This window comes from Anoplophora glabripennis, unplaced genomic scaffold (assembly GCF_000390285.2).
Source record: "Anoplophora glabripennis isolate ALB-LARVAE unplaced genomic scaffold, Agla_2.0 scaffold278, whole genome shotgun sequence".
Lineage (NCBI taxonomy): Eukaryota > Metazoa > Arthropoda > Insecta > Coleoptera > Cerambycidae > Anoplophora > Anoplophora glabripennis.
This window is the reverse complement of record NW_019416472.1, coordinates 236,202-256,553: the sequence shown is the minus strand read 5'-3', so window position 1 is coordinate 256,553 and position 20,352 is coordinate 236,202. Positions and strand designations below refer to the sequence as shown.

General features: G+C 32.8%; 1 protein-coding gene across 1 annotated transcript; it reads right to left on the bottom strand.

Moving 5' to 3' along the window:
* Positions 1-1,036: 1,036 nt before the first annotated feature.
* Positions 1,037-19,479, bottom strand: LOC108906610 (myrosinase 1). Its single transcript, XM_018709914.1, has 8 exons — positions 19,400-19,479; positions 13,804-14,070; positions 9,404-9,804; positions 8,388-8,476; positions 5,661-5,954; positions 4,611-4,745; positions 4,457-4,563; positions 1,037-1,311 (listed from the first exon to the last, which is right to left on the bottom strand). Exons 1-8 carry the CDS (start codon positions 19,441-19,443, stop codon positions 1,074-1,076), a joined length of 1,575 nt encoding a protein of 524 aa, XP_018565430.1. The 5' UTR covers positions 19,444-19,479; the 3' UTR covers positions 1,037-1,073.
* Between the last annotated feature and the right edge of the window lie 873 nt (positions 19,480-20,352).

Sequence of the window (20,352 nt, the reverse complement as noted above, 5' to 3'; positions counted from 1 at the left end):
AATTGTAGCATCAGAACAAGATGTAAAATCTGAAATAAACTCAATTCACTGTAATTTTGCAAACTTTAATTTACAATTTTCTCACAAAGAAAATCATTTTCAAAAGGGGTCGTTTTCTTCAACTGACAAGTTAAGTTTAATTGTGAAATAAATCTATGTCTCTCACATTCTTACGAATATGCACTTTATCAAACAGATATTTACGGACTTAATTGACAAATAAGTTTATTCTGAAGTGAGAAAAACCTGCCATAATTAATAAGTAACAGCTAAACAAATAGACTTTGTATCGACTATTACGCTTCTTCTAGTTGGATGAGCATAGACAGTATAGATACGTTTTGTGGGATACGTGATCATACCGCGTTGTGTGAAGTGGAAAGTTATGTAAGTATCTAACTGTTTTATAATTTAAATCTTGTCAAAATGTTAAAAACTATTATCTTGTGTACCTTATTAGTAATAGCTGATGTTAAATTTTACATAAGATGAAGTAACAGAAAGCTAGCGATGATAAAGAGGAGCACGGGTAAAGTCAACCAACTAGAGGAAACAGAATTAGAAGAAAATAAGGTCAACCTTTTAAGGGATGCTTCATTCTTAGGGTGGAAGATTTATAGTGCAAATTCCCATATAATATAATTTTTATTTAACCTTGAAATACACAGGGTTATTGAAATCAAGTAGGCAAGCGAACACAAACAAATAAAACGGCACAAATAAACCGTGTTTATAGTTTTCCAAGTCCTCCGAAATTTTCCCCATCCTTTTTCCTCGGGCGGTGCATTTAAATCAGTCGGCGCGCCTCGCGATCTGAAACAAAAGCANTTATTATTATTAAATTGGGAATATTGTACACCACTAAGGATAAAATTCTGTAAAAAATATATATTACAAATAGTGAGTTTGCTATGTTTAGTTTTGAATAATATAACAGACATATTTTGGCTAAACCACTTTTAAATTTAAATAAAATTTCTGTAGATCAACAGTAATTTTCCAAATTAAAATAGGAATTCAAAAGAGACTAGAATGATTGAAAAATTAATATAATATACGTATATTAATATTATTTAAAATAGTATTTGGAATAGAAATGCCATGGTTAATATCAGTGAAGAATATAAGGCAATTTTGGTGGCAGAATCGGGAGTGGTATGTGGGATAGTGTCCGTTGTGACATCTGCTGTACTTGTAGTGGGTTTTTCTGGGACGATGAAAAATTGAGCAACTCTGGAATAAAAATTTAGAGAAGCTCTTTCATGGAACGTGATGTTGCGAAAATCTGTCCAGAAGAAGCCAAATTTATAACTGAAACAAGAGAATCAAGGTATGATTTATATGTAATATTTGATGTTAGAAACAAGGTATTAAAATATACCACCGCCGCTGATACATCATAGGACGTCATCATTTTCTAAGATAAAAGATTTTGCAATTCCTTCTAATATTTCTAGTTAAAGTAACATAAATAATATGCTGGTTTCTTATAGTTCATTTTTCTAGGTAAGAAATACTGGGTTTTGAATAAGATGAAAATTAACTGAACTTGAAAAAGTTTTTTACTCTCTTAATGTACGTAAAAATTCTTATATCAAAAATAAAATATATTTATCTTTTAATTAACGACGATTTATGGAAAACAATAAGTGAATTACAACAAACGCTATGTGTTACAAAAAGAATGCATATCCGCATGTACGGCATTACAAATTAACTTTCGGTTTAAAACTGGAAAGCATTTGATGCACATTATGCATCTGTGAAATAAATGTTATAAAGAATTACTCAGAGTCCTTACGGTATTTGTTGAGATAGAATTCCAAGAAGACCCCTGCGCCACTTTCTTGGAATTAACCGCATTCCACACCCGAGGTAGAAAGATATTGGCACGCACCTGTCGCGGTGACATTGGCGGAAACTTTTAAGGCACGCTCCTGTCGCGGTAAACTAAAACAGTAGTTTCGATAACAGCACTTTATTGGCTTATTCTTTTCTTGAAATTCTATCTCAACAAATATCGTACAGACTGTACATATTATTATGACTTATAGGCTTTATGTTCCATTTGTATAGTAGGGAAGATTTGTTGTATAAAAATCAATATCCCAATCTGTATATAACAGCTGTGTTAATGGAATTATTCGTTTTCATAATGATTATATTTACGTGTAAGACGCGTCTTATATTGGTTAAGTAATTGTCACTTCTCGGTGCATAATCGGTTATGATCGTAAATTTCCGACAGTCCGCGGTGCAACGACTATTTAGCTTCTTCTAGTTGGATGACAATAGACTAGAGATGAGAAATCCGGTTCATTTTGCTGACCCGGTTCACCGATTCCGGTTCCTCATACGGAGCCGGTTCAGTGAGCCGGCTCAATTGAGCCGAATTTTTTATGACTAGCCCTTCCCTTCTTTTCTTTCTAGTACACTTCGACCCGTGTAGCCGAGTGAATGTATTGCGTAGCTCATTTAAAATTGTTAAACAGATACATAAAATAGATTGTTTAATAGAGTTATGTATTATTTTTATACAAATATATTAAAATCAATATTTTGTTGATTATTAAATATCAATTTAGAAAGCATGTAAGGAAAAAAAGAAAAAGTTTGTTAATTAATTTTAATTAACTTGAGTGTAGTTAGCCCCCAAAGTTAGTCCCCAAGACGGAACAGCCGGACAAGAGGAAATAACCTAAGGAATAGTTGAAAGAGGTGTACTATAACGCATCTCTACCATCAAACCGACTTGTCCGGTCCAGGGGTGGAAATGGCGTGACTTACAAAGTTAGCCCCCTATTTTTGCTATAACTCTCATCGTACCCGGACAAGACGAAATGACCTAAGGAATAGTTGAAAGAGGTGTACTATTAACGCATTTCTACCATCAAAGTGACTTGTCCGGTCCGGGGGTGGAAATGGCGCGACTTAAACAAAGTTAGTCCCCTATTTTTACTATAACTCTTATCGCACCCGGACAGGACGAAATAACCTAACGAATAGTTGAAAGAGGTGTACTATAACGCATCTCTACCATCAAAGTGACTTGTCCGGTCCAAGGGTGGAAATGGCACGACATACAAAGTTAGCCCCCTATTTTTACTATAACTCTCATTGTACCCGGACAAGACGAAATAATCTAAGGAATAGTTGAAAGAGGCGTACTATAACGCAACTCTACCATCAAAGTGACTTGTCCGGCCCGGGGGTGGAAATGGCGCGATTTACAAAGTTAGCCCCCTATTTTTGCTATAACCCTTTTATTGTTCATTTATTTTTAAATTATTGACCTGTAAATGGTCTCTGTTGGGGCAATGTAATAAATATTATTACTATTATTGTTATAAACTTGTTCCGAAAATAGGTAAATTCCACATTTTGAATAAGGGGTAACATTGGAGCTTGGAGCATGATTTAAGATTTATCGATCTCTAGACATTAAGAAAAAATAAGCTTTCTTATTCATAGAATTGGCAGACTTTTAAACTCATAAAACTATATCTTTATTTCCATTATCGCTTTAAAAATATATAAAATTTGCAAACCATATTTTATCTAAATTATTTTTAAGTCATGTCATTTCCACCTCCGGATCGGACAAGTCACTTTAATGGCAGGAATGCATTACAGACCTCCTTCAACTATTCCTTAGGTCAGTTCGTCTTGTTCGGGTTCGAGGACAGTTATAGCAAAAAAAAAGGGGGCTAACTTTGTAAGTCGTGCCATTTCCACCCCCGGACCGGACAAATCAATTTGATGGTAAAAATGCTTTATAGTACACCTCTTCCAACTATTCGTTAGGTTATATCGTCTTGTCCGGGTACGATGAGAATTATAGCAAAAATAGGGGGATAACTTTGTAAGTCACGCCATTTCCACCCCCGGACCGGACAAGCCGGTTTGATGGTAGAGATGCGTTATAGTACACCTCTTTCAACTATTCCTTAGGTTATTTCCTCTTGTCCGGCTGTTCCGTTTTGGGAGTTAACTTTGGGGGCTAACTACACTCAAGTTTTTAATTAAATAATAATTTTTTGGTGAATTTATTTTCTTGTATTTATTTGAATGAAAATTTGTTTTCATTACTTATTTATGATTTGAAAAAGCAGCGAATAATACAAATAATACACCCGATACCTGCACTATATGAATTGTGCGAGTGCGGGTGCACTCCTACTCTTGATTTCGGTTCACCATTTCCGACATTCGACGCAAAGATTTATTGTGATTTCTTATTTCTATTATCATTTAATTTTGTCATTAATCAATGTATTGTAATGACAAAAAACTTTTTCAGATAATTATTCCGAACGTATAAAATGTTGAAAAAACAAAATATTTGCGATAGTAGCTCCGAAAATATCACATACTTGCATCGATTTCTGCAAAAAATTGCGCAGCGTTTAAAAAATTTAAATATTGAGTAGTATGTATGACCTCTTTTATTTATTACCTGTATCCATCTGTCCATTCAAAAGAGTCGAATAAACTCCAAGCTGTATATGCAAAGACTTTCACTTCATCTTCTTCAATTGCATCAAGTATCGCAAGGAGATAATCCTAGAGGCACATAATTAAACATAAGCGAACTAAATGGTTTTTCTTACCTGAAAGTAGTTAACTCTGGTACTGTCAGTAATATTTTCACTGTCTGGAATACCATTTGCAGTAATAAATATTTTAGGATCATTAAAAGAAGAACTTAACCAAGCTAGGGCCTTTCTGGCACTCCATGGGACGATCTAATAAATAAAATGGGATTAAAAAAATGAGCAAGATAAGTGAACCAAACAAGGTTAATTTTAATTTTAATAATTCATGTTTTATAGGATACTTTTTTCATCGGTTGCTTGTTTATAAAAGTAGTAAGAAAAAGAAAAGGAAGTGGTTTTGATGAAACCGAACTTTATTCAAACCACAAACCATTGTAGAGAAATTATATCAATTAAATATAAATTATGTAACCAGTGGAAAAATTTAAAATTTAACCAAAAAGCAAATGTTACCAAAAACTAAAATATCTGTGAGATTTCAAGAAGGAAATTAAATCCGTGTCATATATAAAATTTGTTACAAAGGAAACCTATTTTTTTATTGATTCGGATCGAATATGTTTTTCTGCGTAGAGTAGTGCAGATATTTTCGATATTTTTGAGAATTTGGAAAAAACCTTAGATGGAATATGGCAGAAATGTAGTTCGGAAAATTACAGTACATGTTTCAATTGTGGGTACACATGCCGCAACTGACCCATTTTTAAGCATTACGTCAAGAGCGCCGCCGGACGCACTACAGGGTTCCCGGAAGACGACCCCGGCAGAGTGGCGCCAAGGACCAGGGACTTCTGCCAGCGACGACACACAAGGACTGACTCTCTAACGAACACTCACCCCGTCAACACGTCTTTTTCTATACAACTTAGTTTTCAATAAAATACTTTATTATTACCGTTGGGAGAGCGTTTTATTCTTGCTGTACAGCGAAAGCAACCCTTACAATGTTCAAAAGTTTTTGTTAAATACAAATAATGGTCAGGTAATAGCCCTTTTGAAAGGTTTAAAAATACACTTTTAAATATATCTAGTATATCAGCATTAACTATTTGACGGAAACGTGAATTAAGTCGATTTGAGCGCAGCCTGCAGAAAAAGACTCACCGGCTGTCCGTTCACTGCCAAACTCCAATTTGAGTTCAAATAGACTTTAGCCTTCATATCCTTCTCGTAACTGGGATCGTCGAATTTAGCTTCTTCGGAGTCTTCAACAATGTTTGCGTAAAACAGACTTATTGCCATGAAGTCCGAAGTACCTTTTATGTAATTAATTTCTTCATTGGAAAATTTGGGAAGGCGAGATTTGGTGAAATTTTCTTTCTTGCTTCTGTAATCAATTCTGTCTATAACTTCCTGGGGCCAGTTTCCTTTATAGATGGGGTTGGCGTACAAACCAAACTGGAAGAAAACCAAACCGATTGACAGGTTGACATCCTTAAACATTTTCCAGCATTTTTGAACGTTCTTTATAAGGTTATATCCAATACTAGCGGCCCGTCCCGGCTTCGCACGGGTGGACATTTATTTTAAACATTTTGGGATATAAAAAATATAGCCTATGTTACTCAGGCATAATGTAGCATTCTAATGGTGAAAGAATTATCGAAATCCGTCCAGTAGTTTTTGAGTTTATTCGTAACAAACATACATACATACATACAAAAATACAAATCTTTCCTCTTTATTATATTAGTATAGATTTCTTGATCATTTCAAAGCTATTACAAATTTACCCATTTAGTTAATATTATTACATGTGAACTTAATTCGTAAAAGTATAAAAGGTGACCATGTTTCAAGCATGTCATATATTTTCTGATTTTGTTTTATTGCCGAATTTCGTTATTTATTTATGATAATGATTTTGTTATTGATGGGTTTATGTTAAACCAAAAAAAATATGGGAATATTAAATTTAAGTTAAAATGTGTCTTTCAACTAACTTGAACAATGTGCCTAAGTAAAGGCTTTATAATTGTCTCTAATGATCAAATATATACTGTATCAAATATAAACTTTGTTAACAAATGGCAGAATTTTTGCACAAATAAAACTTAAAACTTTTTAAAATAATTTTAAGTAATTATTCTGTTTTAGGTTGAACATCACATACAGTATCTAAACATAGGTATCTCTGAAGATGATTCCTTGGATAATTTTAATAAAAAAACTTTTTATCTGTACCTGATTTGTATCGTAAAAACGGTGTTGAAAATTTTGAAAAATATAACATTTATACTACTGCCTTTCAAAATGTTTGATCGTCTAATACTGATTGCATTATTTGGGCCAGTAACTTAACCAAGCAAAGATAAAAAATCATTAAACCAGTAGCCGATGATGAGACACAAGAACATACTGTCATTATAAACTCAGAACTTCGACGTTACTATTTAGCATTTTAACATAAATTCAATTGATTTTCTTGACTCTGTTTCGATATACTTGCGGATATGGTAGGGTGGAAGAACGTTGGCTTGTGTCAATGTGAGAGATTGATATCGATGGGCGTTTGACCATCCCCCTTATTAATGAGGTTACTGAATAACAATATGCCGCTCCATCTCTCGCATAAGTTTTCGACTTCCGAGATAATTATTATTCTTTTAAATCTAGGATAAGCTTACTAAACAGTTGAATAATGAATTTTTACTGCTGCTTAAAACATAAGTTCATAAAAGTAAAAGTAATTCCAACACTATTTATGGACGATGCTCATATTTGGACAAAATATTTTCATATAGTTAGAAAATATATATTTTTTAATTTTGACAATATTCGAAACGAAGAGCTTCGTACAAAAATAACAACAAAAATTAACTAAAGTAGATATATATATATACGAGTACCTACATACAGGGTGTAAGAAGTTTGATTGCCATTACTTCAGCATGAGACAGAGTAATCATAAATGAACAAAAAAGTTGTATATTACAGGGATGTAAGATTCACAGTTTTCAAAATATAGCGAGTATTAATATTGAGGAGTTTCATCATGAAGTGACAACAGCGCTTAACCTGCTGATGTACACCACGTATGCACGGGGCAGACTTGTCCTACGGAAAAAATGTAAACAACTATTATTGTGGAACATTTAGCAAATTTCAAGACGATTGTTTTCCAGTTTTTAAATAAATAAAATAATAAAATGTATCGATTTTATAGTACGAAGATAGTGTGTGCTTAAATTTTAGCTCAAATTCTAGTAATTATGAATTTCTTTAAGCAGAAACATAACTTTTAATCAAATTATGTATTTGAAAAACATGTATTTAAAATACCCAAAGATTTACGTCGTCCAAATAATCATACGTATTAAAAATAATTTAGGTACTTACCACAAAGCAAAATTCAGTAATTTTTAAACGTACAAGTACAAGACAAGCTACAACATATACTCAAAATGTCCATCACCATAAAGAAAAGGAAATAGTGGTACGCAAAAAACACTCTGACATGGTTGAATCCAGATATCAACTGAATTGCGTATTGGTGATTGCTGAACACCTTAGTTTCTCTTGTTAATAAACCGCCGAGCCGTTGTCACATTGCTCGATGTGAATTCTATCGAGTTTTAAATTTATTACAACGCTAATTAATTTTTAGAATTAACTATAAAGAAGTTAAACATTGTATTTTATGCACGCAGTTATGTCAATATTCCTTAATTAATCGAACTTTTGTACATCAAGTTGGAGACTGATCATTTTTTCTCGGAAATGGTTGAGATTAGGACCCATGTCATATGAGGGTTTTTTGTTTATTTTAATGTATTCTATAGTCTGTTAAATTTAAGGCAGTCAAACTTCTAACACCCGGTATAAGCATACCTCAAAAGCGTTTCTTCTTTCTACAGCCGCTATGTCAGTTTCTGAAGCTGGTTCAGACCACATCATATCAATTGCAATAGATATTGTACCTGAAAGAAAATATTCCTGTTGGTTTTATCAAAATTCTACGATTGAAATTGTAGTTTTTTTCAAATATTAAGATCCAGTATTGTCATAGTAAATTTAATTTAAATTTACAGTCATACGTTGTTTCAACTTATTTTTTTTTTTTTACTATTTATACTATATATACTATATTTATACTATTTATATTTATATTTACTTACTTATTTTTATTAGGTATATTCTTTTACATAATAGAAAGATGAGTTTTAATCAAAACATAGATTTAGCATCAAATGAAACATAGTTACATTTGTATATTCCATATATGCCTAACAAATGAAATATAACCTTTAAAATAAGTATTAATTTATTAATCTGTTATGAAAAGCACATTGACATTTCTAGCTAATATTGAATATTTTAAACAATGCCTATTTTAATAAAAAAACATCCTGGCGTTGCTCTGGTTTACCCTTAAAGGAAGTGATAACAAAAATTTCAAAATGTTACTATAGAGTATTTTTGAAATAGGAGCGTTCCTTGAAAAGGGTGATAGAGGTAACGAAAATGAGCAATTTTTATTAAGCAACTGATGGTCTAAATTGTATTATGTAATTGTACATGCTTCAAAATTAAAAAAATATAAGATTGTCTGAGATTATTCACGTGTGGTATAATTTTGTGTGTGGTCTCTGCTGTTTAATAAATAAATCTTGAGACAGAAATATCAGTCAAGGATTATTGTTTTTGTGGAATTAGTTGTGACTAAGTTAAATATTTCACGTCAAAAAGGCATATGATTATAAAATATAAAAACCTAATTTTTAGTTTTCTGAAAGAAGACATTAGCTGATTCTTTTCGCGCAGAGATTGACATTTTTTCCACAAATGGCAAAATATCTGGTTAAAGAGATAAATAAAGAAAGTGTAACGTAGATACAGATAATTACCATTCAAGTCCTTAAATTCCTCCTTATATAAATGATAAGCTGCAGCGTGTGCCTTAAGAATTGTGTAAGCGCACAGATATTCTCCTACTCCGTCTGAATTTATACCAGGTGCAAATGTTCCTTCTCCGTATCCTTTTCTACAAGTGCTTCTTGGGTCGTTAAATGTTATCCAGTACATAACGTTGGGAAAATACTGAAAACAAACCCTAACGTAGTCCGCAAAGTATTTGGCCATATCTGGATTTGTCCAACCCCCTATATTCTGCAGGGACTGGGGTAAGTCATGGTAATATAAGGTCACTACTGGTTTGATGTCGAATAATAGTAAATCTTTTATAACATATTGATAATGCTTAATAGCCTTCATGTTGACTTCATTCGCAAATCCAGTCGGCAATATCCTATGATAAAAATAAGGTTACATATTAGAGGCTGATTACTTAGTTTATTCACAGTTTTAACAGCGTGTAGTACCTACTAGCCAAAGCAAAATTTTTGTTCAAATCATGTTTTTTTAAATAACTTCAATTCGCCCGCATATTAAAAAAAAAACGATACTAAAACCTATGTTTATCGCTCTTTTGTGAATGGTTTTATTTCCATATTTTTCAGTTCTATTGCGGATTTTGAGCGCCATATTTATTTCAATAATTTCGTATATAATGGCCCACAATTACCACAATAATGAACTTAGAGTTCAGTTTTGCAAGTGGCTCTTACAGCAACATAGGATGAATACAAAGTTTAACAGAGAAACAAAACATCAAGGTAGCGAAAGAATTCTAAAACCAAAACCTTCAATGAACGACTGGTCTAAACCCACTGAATTCCGAAATATAAGATGTTGAGGTTTAAAAATCTGTCGCATTTACTCAAATGTATCGGACGTTTAACTTACATTGACGAGGAAATCTTAATAAGGACCAGCTGACGATAATATTCTTCGGAGTGGACGATGAAATATAATTTGGAACTATTGATTATTAATTCTTTATATTACTTCACTTCTACGTCCTCGTCTTCTTGATCGAGATTGTTGAAGATGAATGTTTTCTGTTACAACTTTTTTGTGAAGTTTTCTTTTCTAGAATGACCTTTGTTTGTATTGTCTTCTTTATGACTCTATTTTTTTACAGTCACAATATGTTTGGGAGACGTTAATAGAGTATCAACGGGTTTTGCTCGATTTTGCCCATAAGATTAGCTTAGGTGTGGGATTAATTTGGTCTAAAAGTTTTCTAGGAGTCAAATCAGGAACAGACGTACTTTATACCAGATTTAGGCAACAAGCCTCTGTTACTGTATAAGATGGCATGGAGTCCATCAGAGTATTTGAAATTTGATTTTGTGCTGGTTGAGCATTTGCTTCTTGTGTTGTTTCAGGGTTATTTACTTGGGAATTTGTGCGCTGAAAGTTTACTTGGGTATGCGTTCTATGATCTTCTGTCGTTTGCTTGCTAATTATTTGATCATAAACTGTGCAAGCATGTTAGGGTAGGCAATCAAGATTCCAATATTCCTGTGGCTCTGAAGCTGGAGGTTGCATTTCTAACGGTTGCTCACATTCCCCAACATTTTACTAGGAGTTCATCAAACTGCAGTTGTCCTATGGATGACTCCCGGAATGACTTTGCATTTACTCTGAGAGTTTGTTAGTAGTAAGCTCTTTAATGACTTAAAAAGTCCTATCATAAAATTCCACATAGTGGGTGGTTTATGGAGGTGAGCACAATAAACTGACATTATTTGCTTTAGCAGTTTCTAGAAGTTCAACACAAGAACAAGAATTAACAAAGTCTTCTTTTCGTCTTTGTGTGGAAGGAAGTTGTTTTCGATTGAAACCAATAAAATAGTTGTAGTTAAGCTGACTTTTGAGACATCACAATATTAGATCCAGGAGGCACTGAGTCAGTCCACTGGGTCTTCAAATTCTTGCCTTTGAAGACACATATTAGTGGTACAACAAAGCCTTGAGCATTGCAGCAGGTTATATATGAGATCACTTTTCCCCCGATAGTATGGTAAAAATGTCTTTTGCTCTTTTTTCGGCTAAAACATGGCCTGGTCGATTATTTAATTATAGGTCTGTTTCATGGACATTATAGATGGCTTTAGGTTTGTTGAAAAATTAATTTGTTTCTAGTGTAACTTGAAAAGTTTCAAATAATTTACTATATCTATGTGTTCTAGCTCTTTCTTCTCACGAGTGATACACCCTCTGTCTTTCGAATTGACAAAGGCGGACCTAAACTAATCGGCACTGGCATTTTTCTTTACTAAACTTATAATTTTTGTGCCTTTTTATGTGTATCACTAATTTATTGTTACACCAATAGCTCTAATATTTTTGTGAACAGCTGAAGGAGCTTACGGCAGCTCATTGGGTGGAGTGCAGTTGGGTCGTAGTCCGCATTTGTTTTTTTCTGGTGTTATGATATCTCGACTCTTGCCAAATCGGTCTTTAGTTTTCGGGGAGAAACGAGAAATAAGAGTATTAAAGATTTTAATTTGGACGCCAACCTACTAACTAAAGAATTAATTGTTTCTCCTTTCCCCCGACACCCCAGCAGGTATGGGATGGGAACAAAATATGGGTACAGAACAATTTATCAATAAATTATAAAAAAAACAGAACACTACGGTGTCTCAAATTTTTATTCACTCTCATCCGGAGTTCGTGGTGGCTATGATGATGGTGAAGGTCTACAGTCCACTCGGGTTATACAGGCTGTCTCAAACTGGACTTGTTACAATGATCACATGGTCGCCTAAGTTGCGTTCCAGTTGCTAGCTTTATCACTAGGTGGTTATTACTAATTGTTATTAGCTGATTATTACTAATTGTTTAAACTAGCCGTCTGAACTAGTTGTCTAGACTACTTTGGTTGTTAATAGCCTTGATTATTACTAGCTGATTATTAGCTGGCTGTGATACTAGCTGGCTGTGATTCTAGCTGGCTGTGATACTAGCTGGATGTGATACTAGCTGGCTGTGATACTAGCTGGCTGGCTTCTAAAACGCAACGTGGGAAAAAAACTAATTAGTTCTAAAATAGATATTTGGGGAAACGTGCTTACTCACTACTAAAATTTATCTACAAACTATGTACATATCTATGAACATCTGAATTTATCTATTTAATTATTGGTATAATTACCGTTTCACGATGTAGGATGATGTAGATTCAACGTGATTTTACACAAAATGGCTACTTTAGCTCGAAATCACTAGAAACTGCTTACTTTTCACCAGCCAGAGTCAGAATGGAAAATGGCCAAGCAGGGCCTTGCCTCTAGTTTTTAAGAACTGGAGTTTCAAAAAAATATACCCTTCTGATTGGCTCTCACTCTGTACTAAACTGGTTAAAACTTTATACAATTAAAAATCCCTACTTTGTATAAACATAATTGTTCTTTAATATCCTATCTATTTGTTCAGTGTTCATAGGTTCATTTCCCAAATATCTCTTTAGACTATGTTCCATGACTCCTGTGTTTTATGCAACAAGTGTGATTTCAAACATTTTAAGGTTAATTTTACAATTAGGTACATACATTGTTGTTGGTTACAATGTTGGGAATAAATGCTTTTATACCAATATGCCTTAACAAACTACGTGTTTACAATATACAGGTGGTGTATCTAAGCTAAAATATTTACAGAGTATACATCTCAAGGTTGTTATTTAGACAATAAACGTAAGTACTGTGAATTCATATGATTACCACTAGTTCCTAAAGACCTACACTTTCAGAACTGTACATAACATAGTAAAGTACATGTACTGGGTGTTCATATGGCTGCTACATTAAATTACACCTGTGGAAATGTGTATGGAATATTGTGACGTAATATAAGATGTTACATTATTTTCTATAGCCTCACCCAATCTACTGTCTGGTCCTATTTTACCAGTTGTAGAAACAATATTTTTTTATCTTCCTTTTAAGATTTTTCTAAGTACACCATTATTCTATTATTTTATTAGAGGAAAGCTTTTCCCTATTACGCATAATATAGTCTTATCGTTGGATCAGGCAATAGCTTTAAATTTTCTCTTTAAATATAAGGTACAGTCAGAATAAATGTTTTCAAAATTAATAATGTAAATTTTTTGAAGAGAATTGAATTTGACGCACAATAAAAACTGTGACAGAACTTAGGAATTACCTTGTAAATAAAACAGTTCAGCACTTGCTCACTCAAGTAAATTTGGTTTTTGAAAATATGTCCTCTATATTTTCATATTTGATAAGTCCATCTTTTTGGTTACTTTAAGAATGTTGTTGTATTTACGGAAATAAATTGAATTTTCTCCGCAAGGGGTGATTGACAATTATTACCAGACCCTTACTTTTTAGGAGTACCGGGTTTTTAACAGGAAAGTGATAGGGCTTACCTGCTCCATGATAAAGAAAAACGGTAATGCTGAACGTGTAATTTCAATGAATGATACATGCCCACTAACGGAGACTGGTATGTATTACAAGCGAGATCGGCAGTGTCATTATTTTTTATGTGCGATGGATCACTGTGAATCCAATGATCCCATATGTTCTCAGATTTTCCATCTTCGTTCCAAGCACCTTCGGTTTGATAAGCGGACGTTCCAGTGCCAAACGAAAATCTTTCTGGGAATACTCTGGTACTTTCTACGTTTGCAGCACTGAAATAATAGTTCTTTATGTTATTCATATTAAGAATACGGCTTTTATTTGAATCGAGAAGGAAAAATAAGGAAATTGAATTAATTGATAATAATGCTCTAAGGTAAATTAGAGAAATATAGGCACCAACATGTTGAGAATATATTTAATGATAAGAATTTCATATTATGTAGCTAATATAGAGGGATAAACAATGAACTTACGTCAAAAATTTAAGGGGGCGAAAAAGGAGCAAAAACTGAGTTAACTTATGTCACAAACTTGTGTCGGAAGTTTTGAGGTCATAGAGAAAAAAACTAATTAAAAATGAGTTTAAAACTGTTTTGGAACTGTTGAAATACATGTATTTTATTGCGGCGAGTACTTACAAAAAATTCTGTAACACTTTTGACGAGTTTGTAGGTTTCTTATGAAACCGGACTGTATTCGAAAGTCAATTGGTAGAATAATACATTGTTGTAGTGATTGCTGTGCTATTTTTCTAGAGTACATTTAATAACCGTATTTCCAAATTTTCTTTTGAAAATGGCGTATTTATTTAGTCATCGCGAATTTTATATGCTCATAATTTATAGCGAAGCAAACGAAAATGTCCAGAGTTTTGGACACCGGTGAAGTATAAACGCGTCGAGGTCGCGACGGTGCCCAGAGTGACCACTAAGAATCTTAAATGTCAAGGAGATGATTTTAGATCTCGTCCAAGAAGATTCGCATCGTAGCACCAGAAATATCGCACAGCAAGTAAATATTTCGCATGCTGTTGTGTGGCAGACATCACGAGAAGCTCAGTTGTAACCATTTCATATTCAACGTGTTCAAGCCCTTACTCCTAAGGATTTTCCACTACATCGAGGTTTTTGCAAATGGTTGGTTCAAGAATATGCAAGAAATCCTCAATTTACAGCGCAAATACTTGTTACAGATGAAGCATGTTTCAGTTGAAATGGTGCACGTAACGTCCACAACACTTACCATTGGACCATCGAAAATCCACACGAAATACGTCGCGGTGCCTTTCAGCAACAGTTTTTAGTGAACATGTGGGCTGGTATCGTTAATGATACTTTAATAGGACCTTTTGAATTGCCTAGATGTTTAGACGGTGCTTCATATCTAGATTATTTGCAAAATCGCTTGCCGGAGTTATTGGAAGACGTGCCATTAAATGTTCGTCAAAATATGTGGTTACTGCATGACGGAGACCCCGTTCATTTTTTTCGGAAAGTGCGCGACTTTGTAAACATTACTTTGCCCAATCGATGGGTAGGCCGCGGCAGTCTAGTTAGATGCCCCCCCCGGCACCCGAACCTCACCTCTTTAGAATTCTTTTTGTGGGGATATGTGAAAAGTGTTGAGTATTCCACAGAAGTTCGTGACCTCGACCAACTGCTACATCGTATTGCTGAAGCTTGTAATACGATTCGAGAAGACGTGGGGCAATGTTACGACGCGTGCGAGCGAATTGGATACGTCGCGCTGAAGCTTGTGTTCAAACAAATGGTGGGTACATCGAACATCTTTTATGAAAATCAGCAGTTCCTTGCAATGTTGAGATAAGTCAAATTTTAAAATTACATTTTACTCAACACACATCCGTGTATTTACCCCCTTTTGACATAACGGACCTTTGGCAAAAATATTTGACGTAAGTTAATTAATACCCTATATATTTTTTGTAGAATGTATTGCAATAAATTCTTAAAAAAAATTAAAAAGTGTAATAAAATGATACTTTTTGTGATCAGGAGTTCTTTATATGGATTTAATATGGCCATTTCTAAGAATGTTTGATTACTTCAGTCATCTTTACGTAGGTACCTTATTTAAATTTGCTAATTTCAATTCGACATTTTTTAAAGTTCACAATTTTACTTGTTTTTATTTCAAGCTGGCTTTTATAGACAAAAAATAATGTGCAAATAACTCAGATGAAATTAGTATAGTAAATTTAGTTGATCTGAGTAAGGTTCTAGCAACAATCAAGTGTCAATTATAACAGTATCAACAAGAGTATTAATCCGTGGAAGCGAATAGCGTAGCTGTTTTCAGTTTAAGTATATACAAGGGGGTCCAGATTTTTAATCCGGAAACAAAGGTGTTAAAATTAGGAAAAAAATATCATTTTCTGAAATAGCATGTTTTACGTAGATTGATGAAATCGGTTAGTTGATTTATCTAATTAGAAATAAAAATTCGGTAAATTGACTTGCAAATATGCCATTTAGTGACTGAAATACAATATGTCAGTTGCACTAACAGCCTCAGAATTCGAAATGTAAATTTTTTAGAAAAAAGGTCGTTTTTATTTAGTTCGAAGAACGAGCCGTATATCTATAAAACCTCTAGTTTTTCAATATGGAAGATTTACTGTATTTTAGAAATGTCATTGGTACTAATCGGTTTTGCATAACCCTCACGTCGAAATTCTGAGGTTCTTACTGGTTGACGTAGTTATAAAGCTACATAGCGAATTTTCATTTCTAACTAGATAAATCGATGAATCAGTTTTCCTTAAAATAATTTGTTCTATCACAACCATTTTATTTTACGTTCTATTTAAGTCTATATGAGGGTAACATTATTATATTGGGTTTCCATGACAGTAATTAGTTAATGATTAAATAACGTCCGAGATAGTTGCCACGTCATCTCTCCTAAATTAGAAAACAATAAGTACGAGGTCTGTTCAGAAAATAACCTAACTTTATTTTTTTAAACTTCATTATTAATTTCATCAAGATTTCTCAAATATTTTTTGATTTTTTTATGTTTCACCCCCTATCAGGGTTGATTTTTATAAAAAAAAATTCGGAATAATTAAGTCAAGTCAGCTTAATCTTTCTGATCAGAAAAGTAAGATCTATTATAAAATATTCGACAGTTTTTTAATACCGCTATGATATTTTCGTATGTTATCACGTTCGGGGGTAGTTCACCCCTTCGTTACAGGGGTGGTTTTCTTATAGATACTAGTGAGAAGTACACGATTTGAATTTCTAATAATTTAGAATATCCTAGTACTTTTTCCTAGATTTTTCAAGTAATTTTTGATTTTTTCCGTATTTAGGGGATGATTTAAGCCCCTTAGCGAATTTAAGGGTGGACTTACAACTATATCACGCCCTCCTTAATCATGAAAATAAATTATTTCCTATTTGTAAGATTTTATTTTATAGAAAAAATACAATAAGAATTGCTTTTATTCTTATTGATATTATTCATACATTTCAGTTTTGCGTCATCATATCAACTCCTAATTAGGGGTGATTTTCGACATTTTTCGAAAAACTAAAAAATATGCTCATCTTGATTTTTTATTACCAATAATTTGACATGCAGAATATTTTTAGGATGTTTTTAAGGTCTCTGGCAAAGGCGAGAAAATAGGCTAAAAATATGCTGTTTTTGCGGTCACTCTTTCATGCCATGACTCAGTTGAGATGCTGACGTCTTCTGCAATTTCTCTGACAGTCAATTGTCGATTTGCGGGCATCAGATCTTTGACTTTCTGAACGTGGGAGTCATCAGTTGAAGTCGAAGAACTTCCTGGTCGAGGATCATCTTCAATTGACTCTTGATTTTTTCACTCCGGTTTTTTGGCACATTATAAACAAAAAAGTTCCTATACACTATGCCTCTAAAATTTATAGTTTTAAAGTTATAAACAATTTAAGTTGCTATAAATGCGAAAATGACGATTTTCAACGGCCGATTTCCGGGTTAAAAATTGTTATTTTTGATGTTGCCAGGTACCTAAATTAAAGTGTAAACATCCCCTACAAGATGCTGAAGAGTTTTTGGGACTCCACTATTTTAAAGCCTTGTTTTTTAATTGTGAATAATGCGCTATGAAAAGTTCCATTTTTCCTCAATATCAATATTTGGATTTCACAACTTTTGGTTATCAAAATGAAACAGGTGAATTATTACCTAAGTTTATTACCAAAGATCCATTATCCAAAGACTTAGTTAAACAATGTAAATGTACATGAAACTGTAAGACTAAAGCTTGTTCTTGTAGGAAAAACTGTCACTTGTATACCTTTATGTGGTTGTAACATAGAACAGTTTGAGAATTCTTATGATTGAATAAATGTGTGATAATAATAATAATATGCAGTATTAAATAAATGTTCCTTAATAAAAATCAAATGTATTTGATACTATTGCCCTTTTCTTTTTTTTCTGCACTCTATTTACAATTTTGAATTATTAAATAAAATTATTATGAATTATGAAATTTAAATAATCAATATTTACATTATTTTATGAGTAGTAATAGTACTTAGAATGGTAAATTCGCAGAACATAAGCTGAAGCCGCTAAACGAAATAGCGAATCCGCGTATGACAGAGGCACGCGCGCGGCTCATAGCGCTTTATTAACAATTAAAAAACAAGGCTTTAGAATAATGAGAGTTCTAAAAACTCTTCAGCATCTTGTAGGGGGATGTCTATACTTTAATTTAGGTACCTGACAGCATCAAAAATAACAATTTTTAACCCGGAAATCGGCCGTTGAAAATCGTCATTTTCGCATTTTAGCAACTTAAATTGTTTATAACTTAAAACTGTCAATTTTAGAGGCATAGTGCATAGCAACTTATTTGTTTATAATGTGCTAAACAACCTAAAAAAAAGAGTGAAAAACCTATTTTTACAATTTGTTTTAAAAAAGCTTGTTTAAACAAGTGAGCACCAGATTTCCGGCCGGCATCATCTTGATTCATGTTAAGGAACATCTCACGAATCTGAATATGCAAAAAAATCGAGTCGGAAAATTTCTCCCACGAATGCGAGGTTTTCGCCTTGTCTAAATGAGACATTAACAATCCAAGAACATGTTACACGTAATTCAAAAAGATCGATTATTTTCTAAACAGACCTCTTTTGTTGTTCGAAACGTCAACAAGTCTAATAAAGTTTCACATACAACATCAAAAACAAGTTGTACGCATGTGTCATCGATCACCAAATTTACATCATACTGAAGTTAATAGTTTAGACTCTGCAAATAAAAATAACTTTTTAATTTTCAAATGTGAGGGTCCGTAACTTGTTAACGAAGGCCCATATGAAAAAAATTTATATGAATAACTGATATTATTTTGACCTCATCTATTCGTACTCGACTTTTTGTATCAAGTACCGTGACAACCTGTATATTAGGTATTAGCGGTATTTACTAAATCTAAGTTTATCCTACAGGTATTAGTTATCACACAGATTACCTATAAATCTAAAATATAAAAAGTAACAACACATAACCTAAATTCGTTAAGAAATTATATAGGTACTTATACTTATAAATATAAAAAATGAGACATACCAAACCACCAGTACAATGTATATGACAGCGTTAATTTTATCCATTTACAAATCCGAGTGTAAATGCAACAGAAATTGTCGTTAGTTGATGAAATTGAGTATCATAATAAGTATTTATATAACGTTTTATCTTGATTGTTTAAATGTAACATAGGTATCATTGATTTATCGATTACCTACTTTGGCTAATGTTGATTTATTGATTAGATTTTAGGAAGCCAGGTTTCACAGAAAAAAAAGTTATTTTGAATTTTATACCGGTCCAGTTGAGGTAAATAAATTAACCGCAATATTTGTACCACGATAATTACTTTAAGAAAATCGTTGGGTAACTTAAATTAATCTAATTTCCATAAACTTTTATATCTACCAAATCAAATTATTCTGAAACAAAGTAGACTTTCAAATAAATTGTCTTTTGGTGATTTAATTAAAAGTTGCTACACTTCTGTTGTTAAAATTAATACATATTCAGATTTGATTTACTAACAAGCATAAACTAACTGTTATTAGGATTATTGATAGCATAGCATAAGCCATTTCCCAGAAATAATTACATTCTGTATATGTATCTACTCTATTAGCCTTCTTACAATATTCAGAATTACTAAAAGATGAAGTCTAACAATCTGATAATAGAAAACTTGCACTTTCATATCTCTTTAATTTAAAAATATTTTGCTGCAAGGTTCAGTACCATTGTACTTCATTATACACTAATCATATTCGTCTGCTAATAACAAGATGAAAAGATGAAATATCAAAATACTGATGTATAAATTTTCTGTTTACCCACTAATCTCTTAAGCATTTTGTTATATACAAAGAAACAGTTGCCAAATTAAAAATGGTTCGTTAATCAAACAAAAAAGAAGACATACTTTTTTAAAAACACAATAACTTTAATTAAATTCACGAAATATTCAGTGGTGCCAAAATAAAGGGCATCTTCAC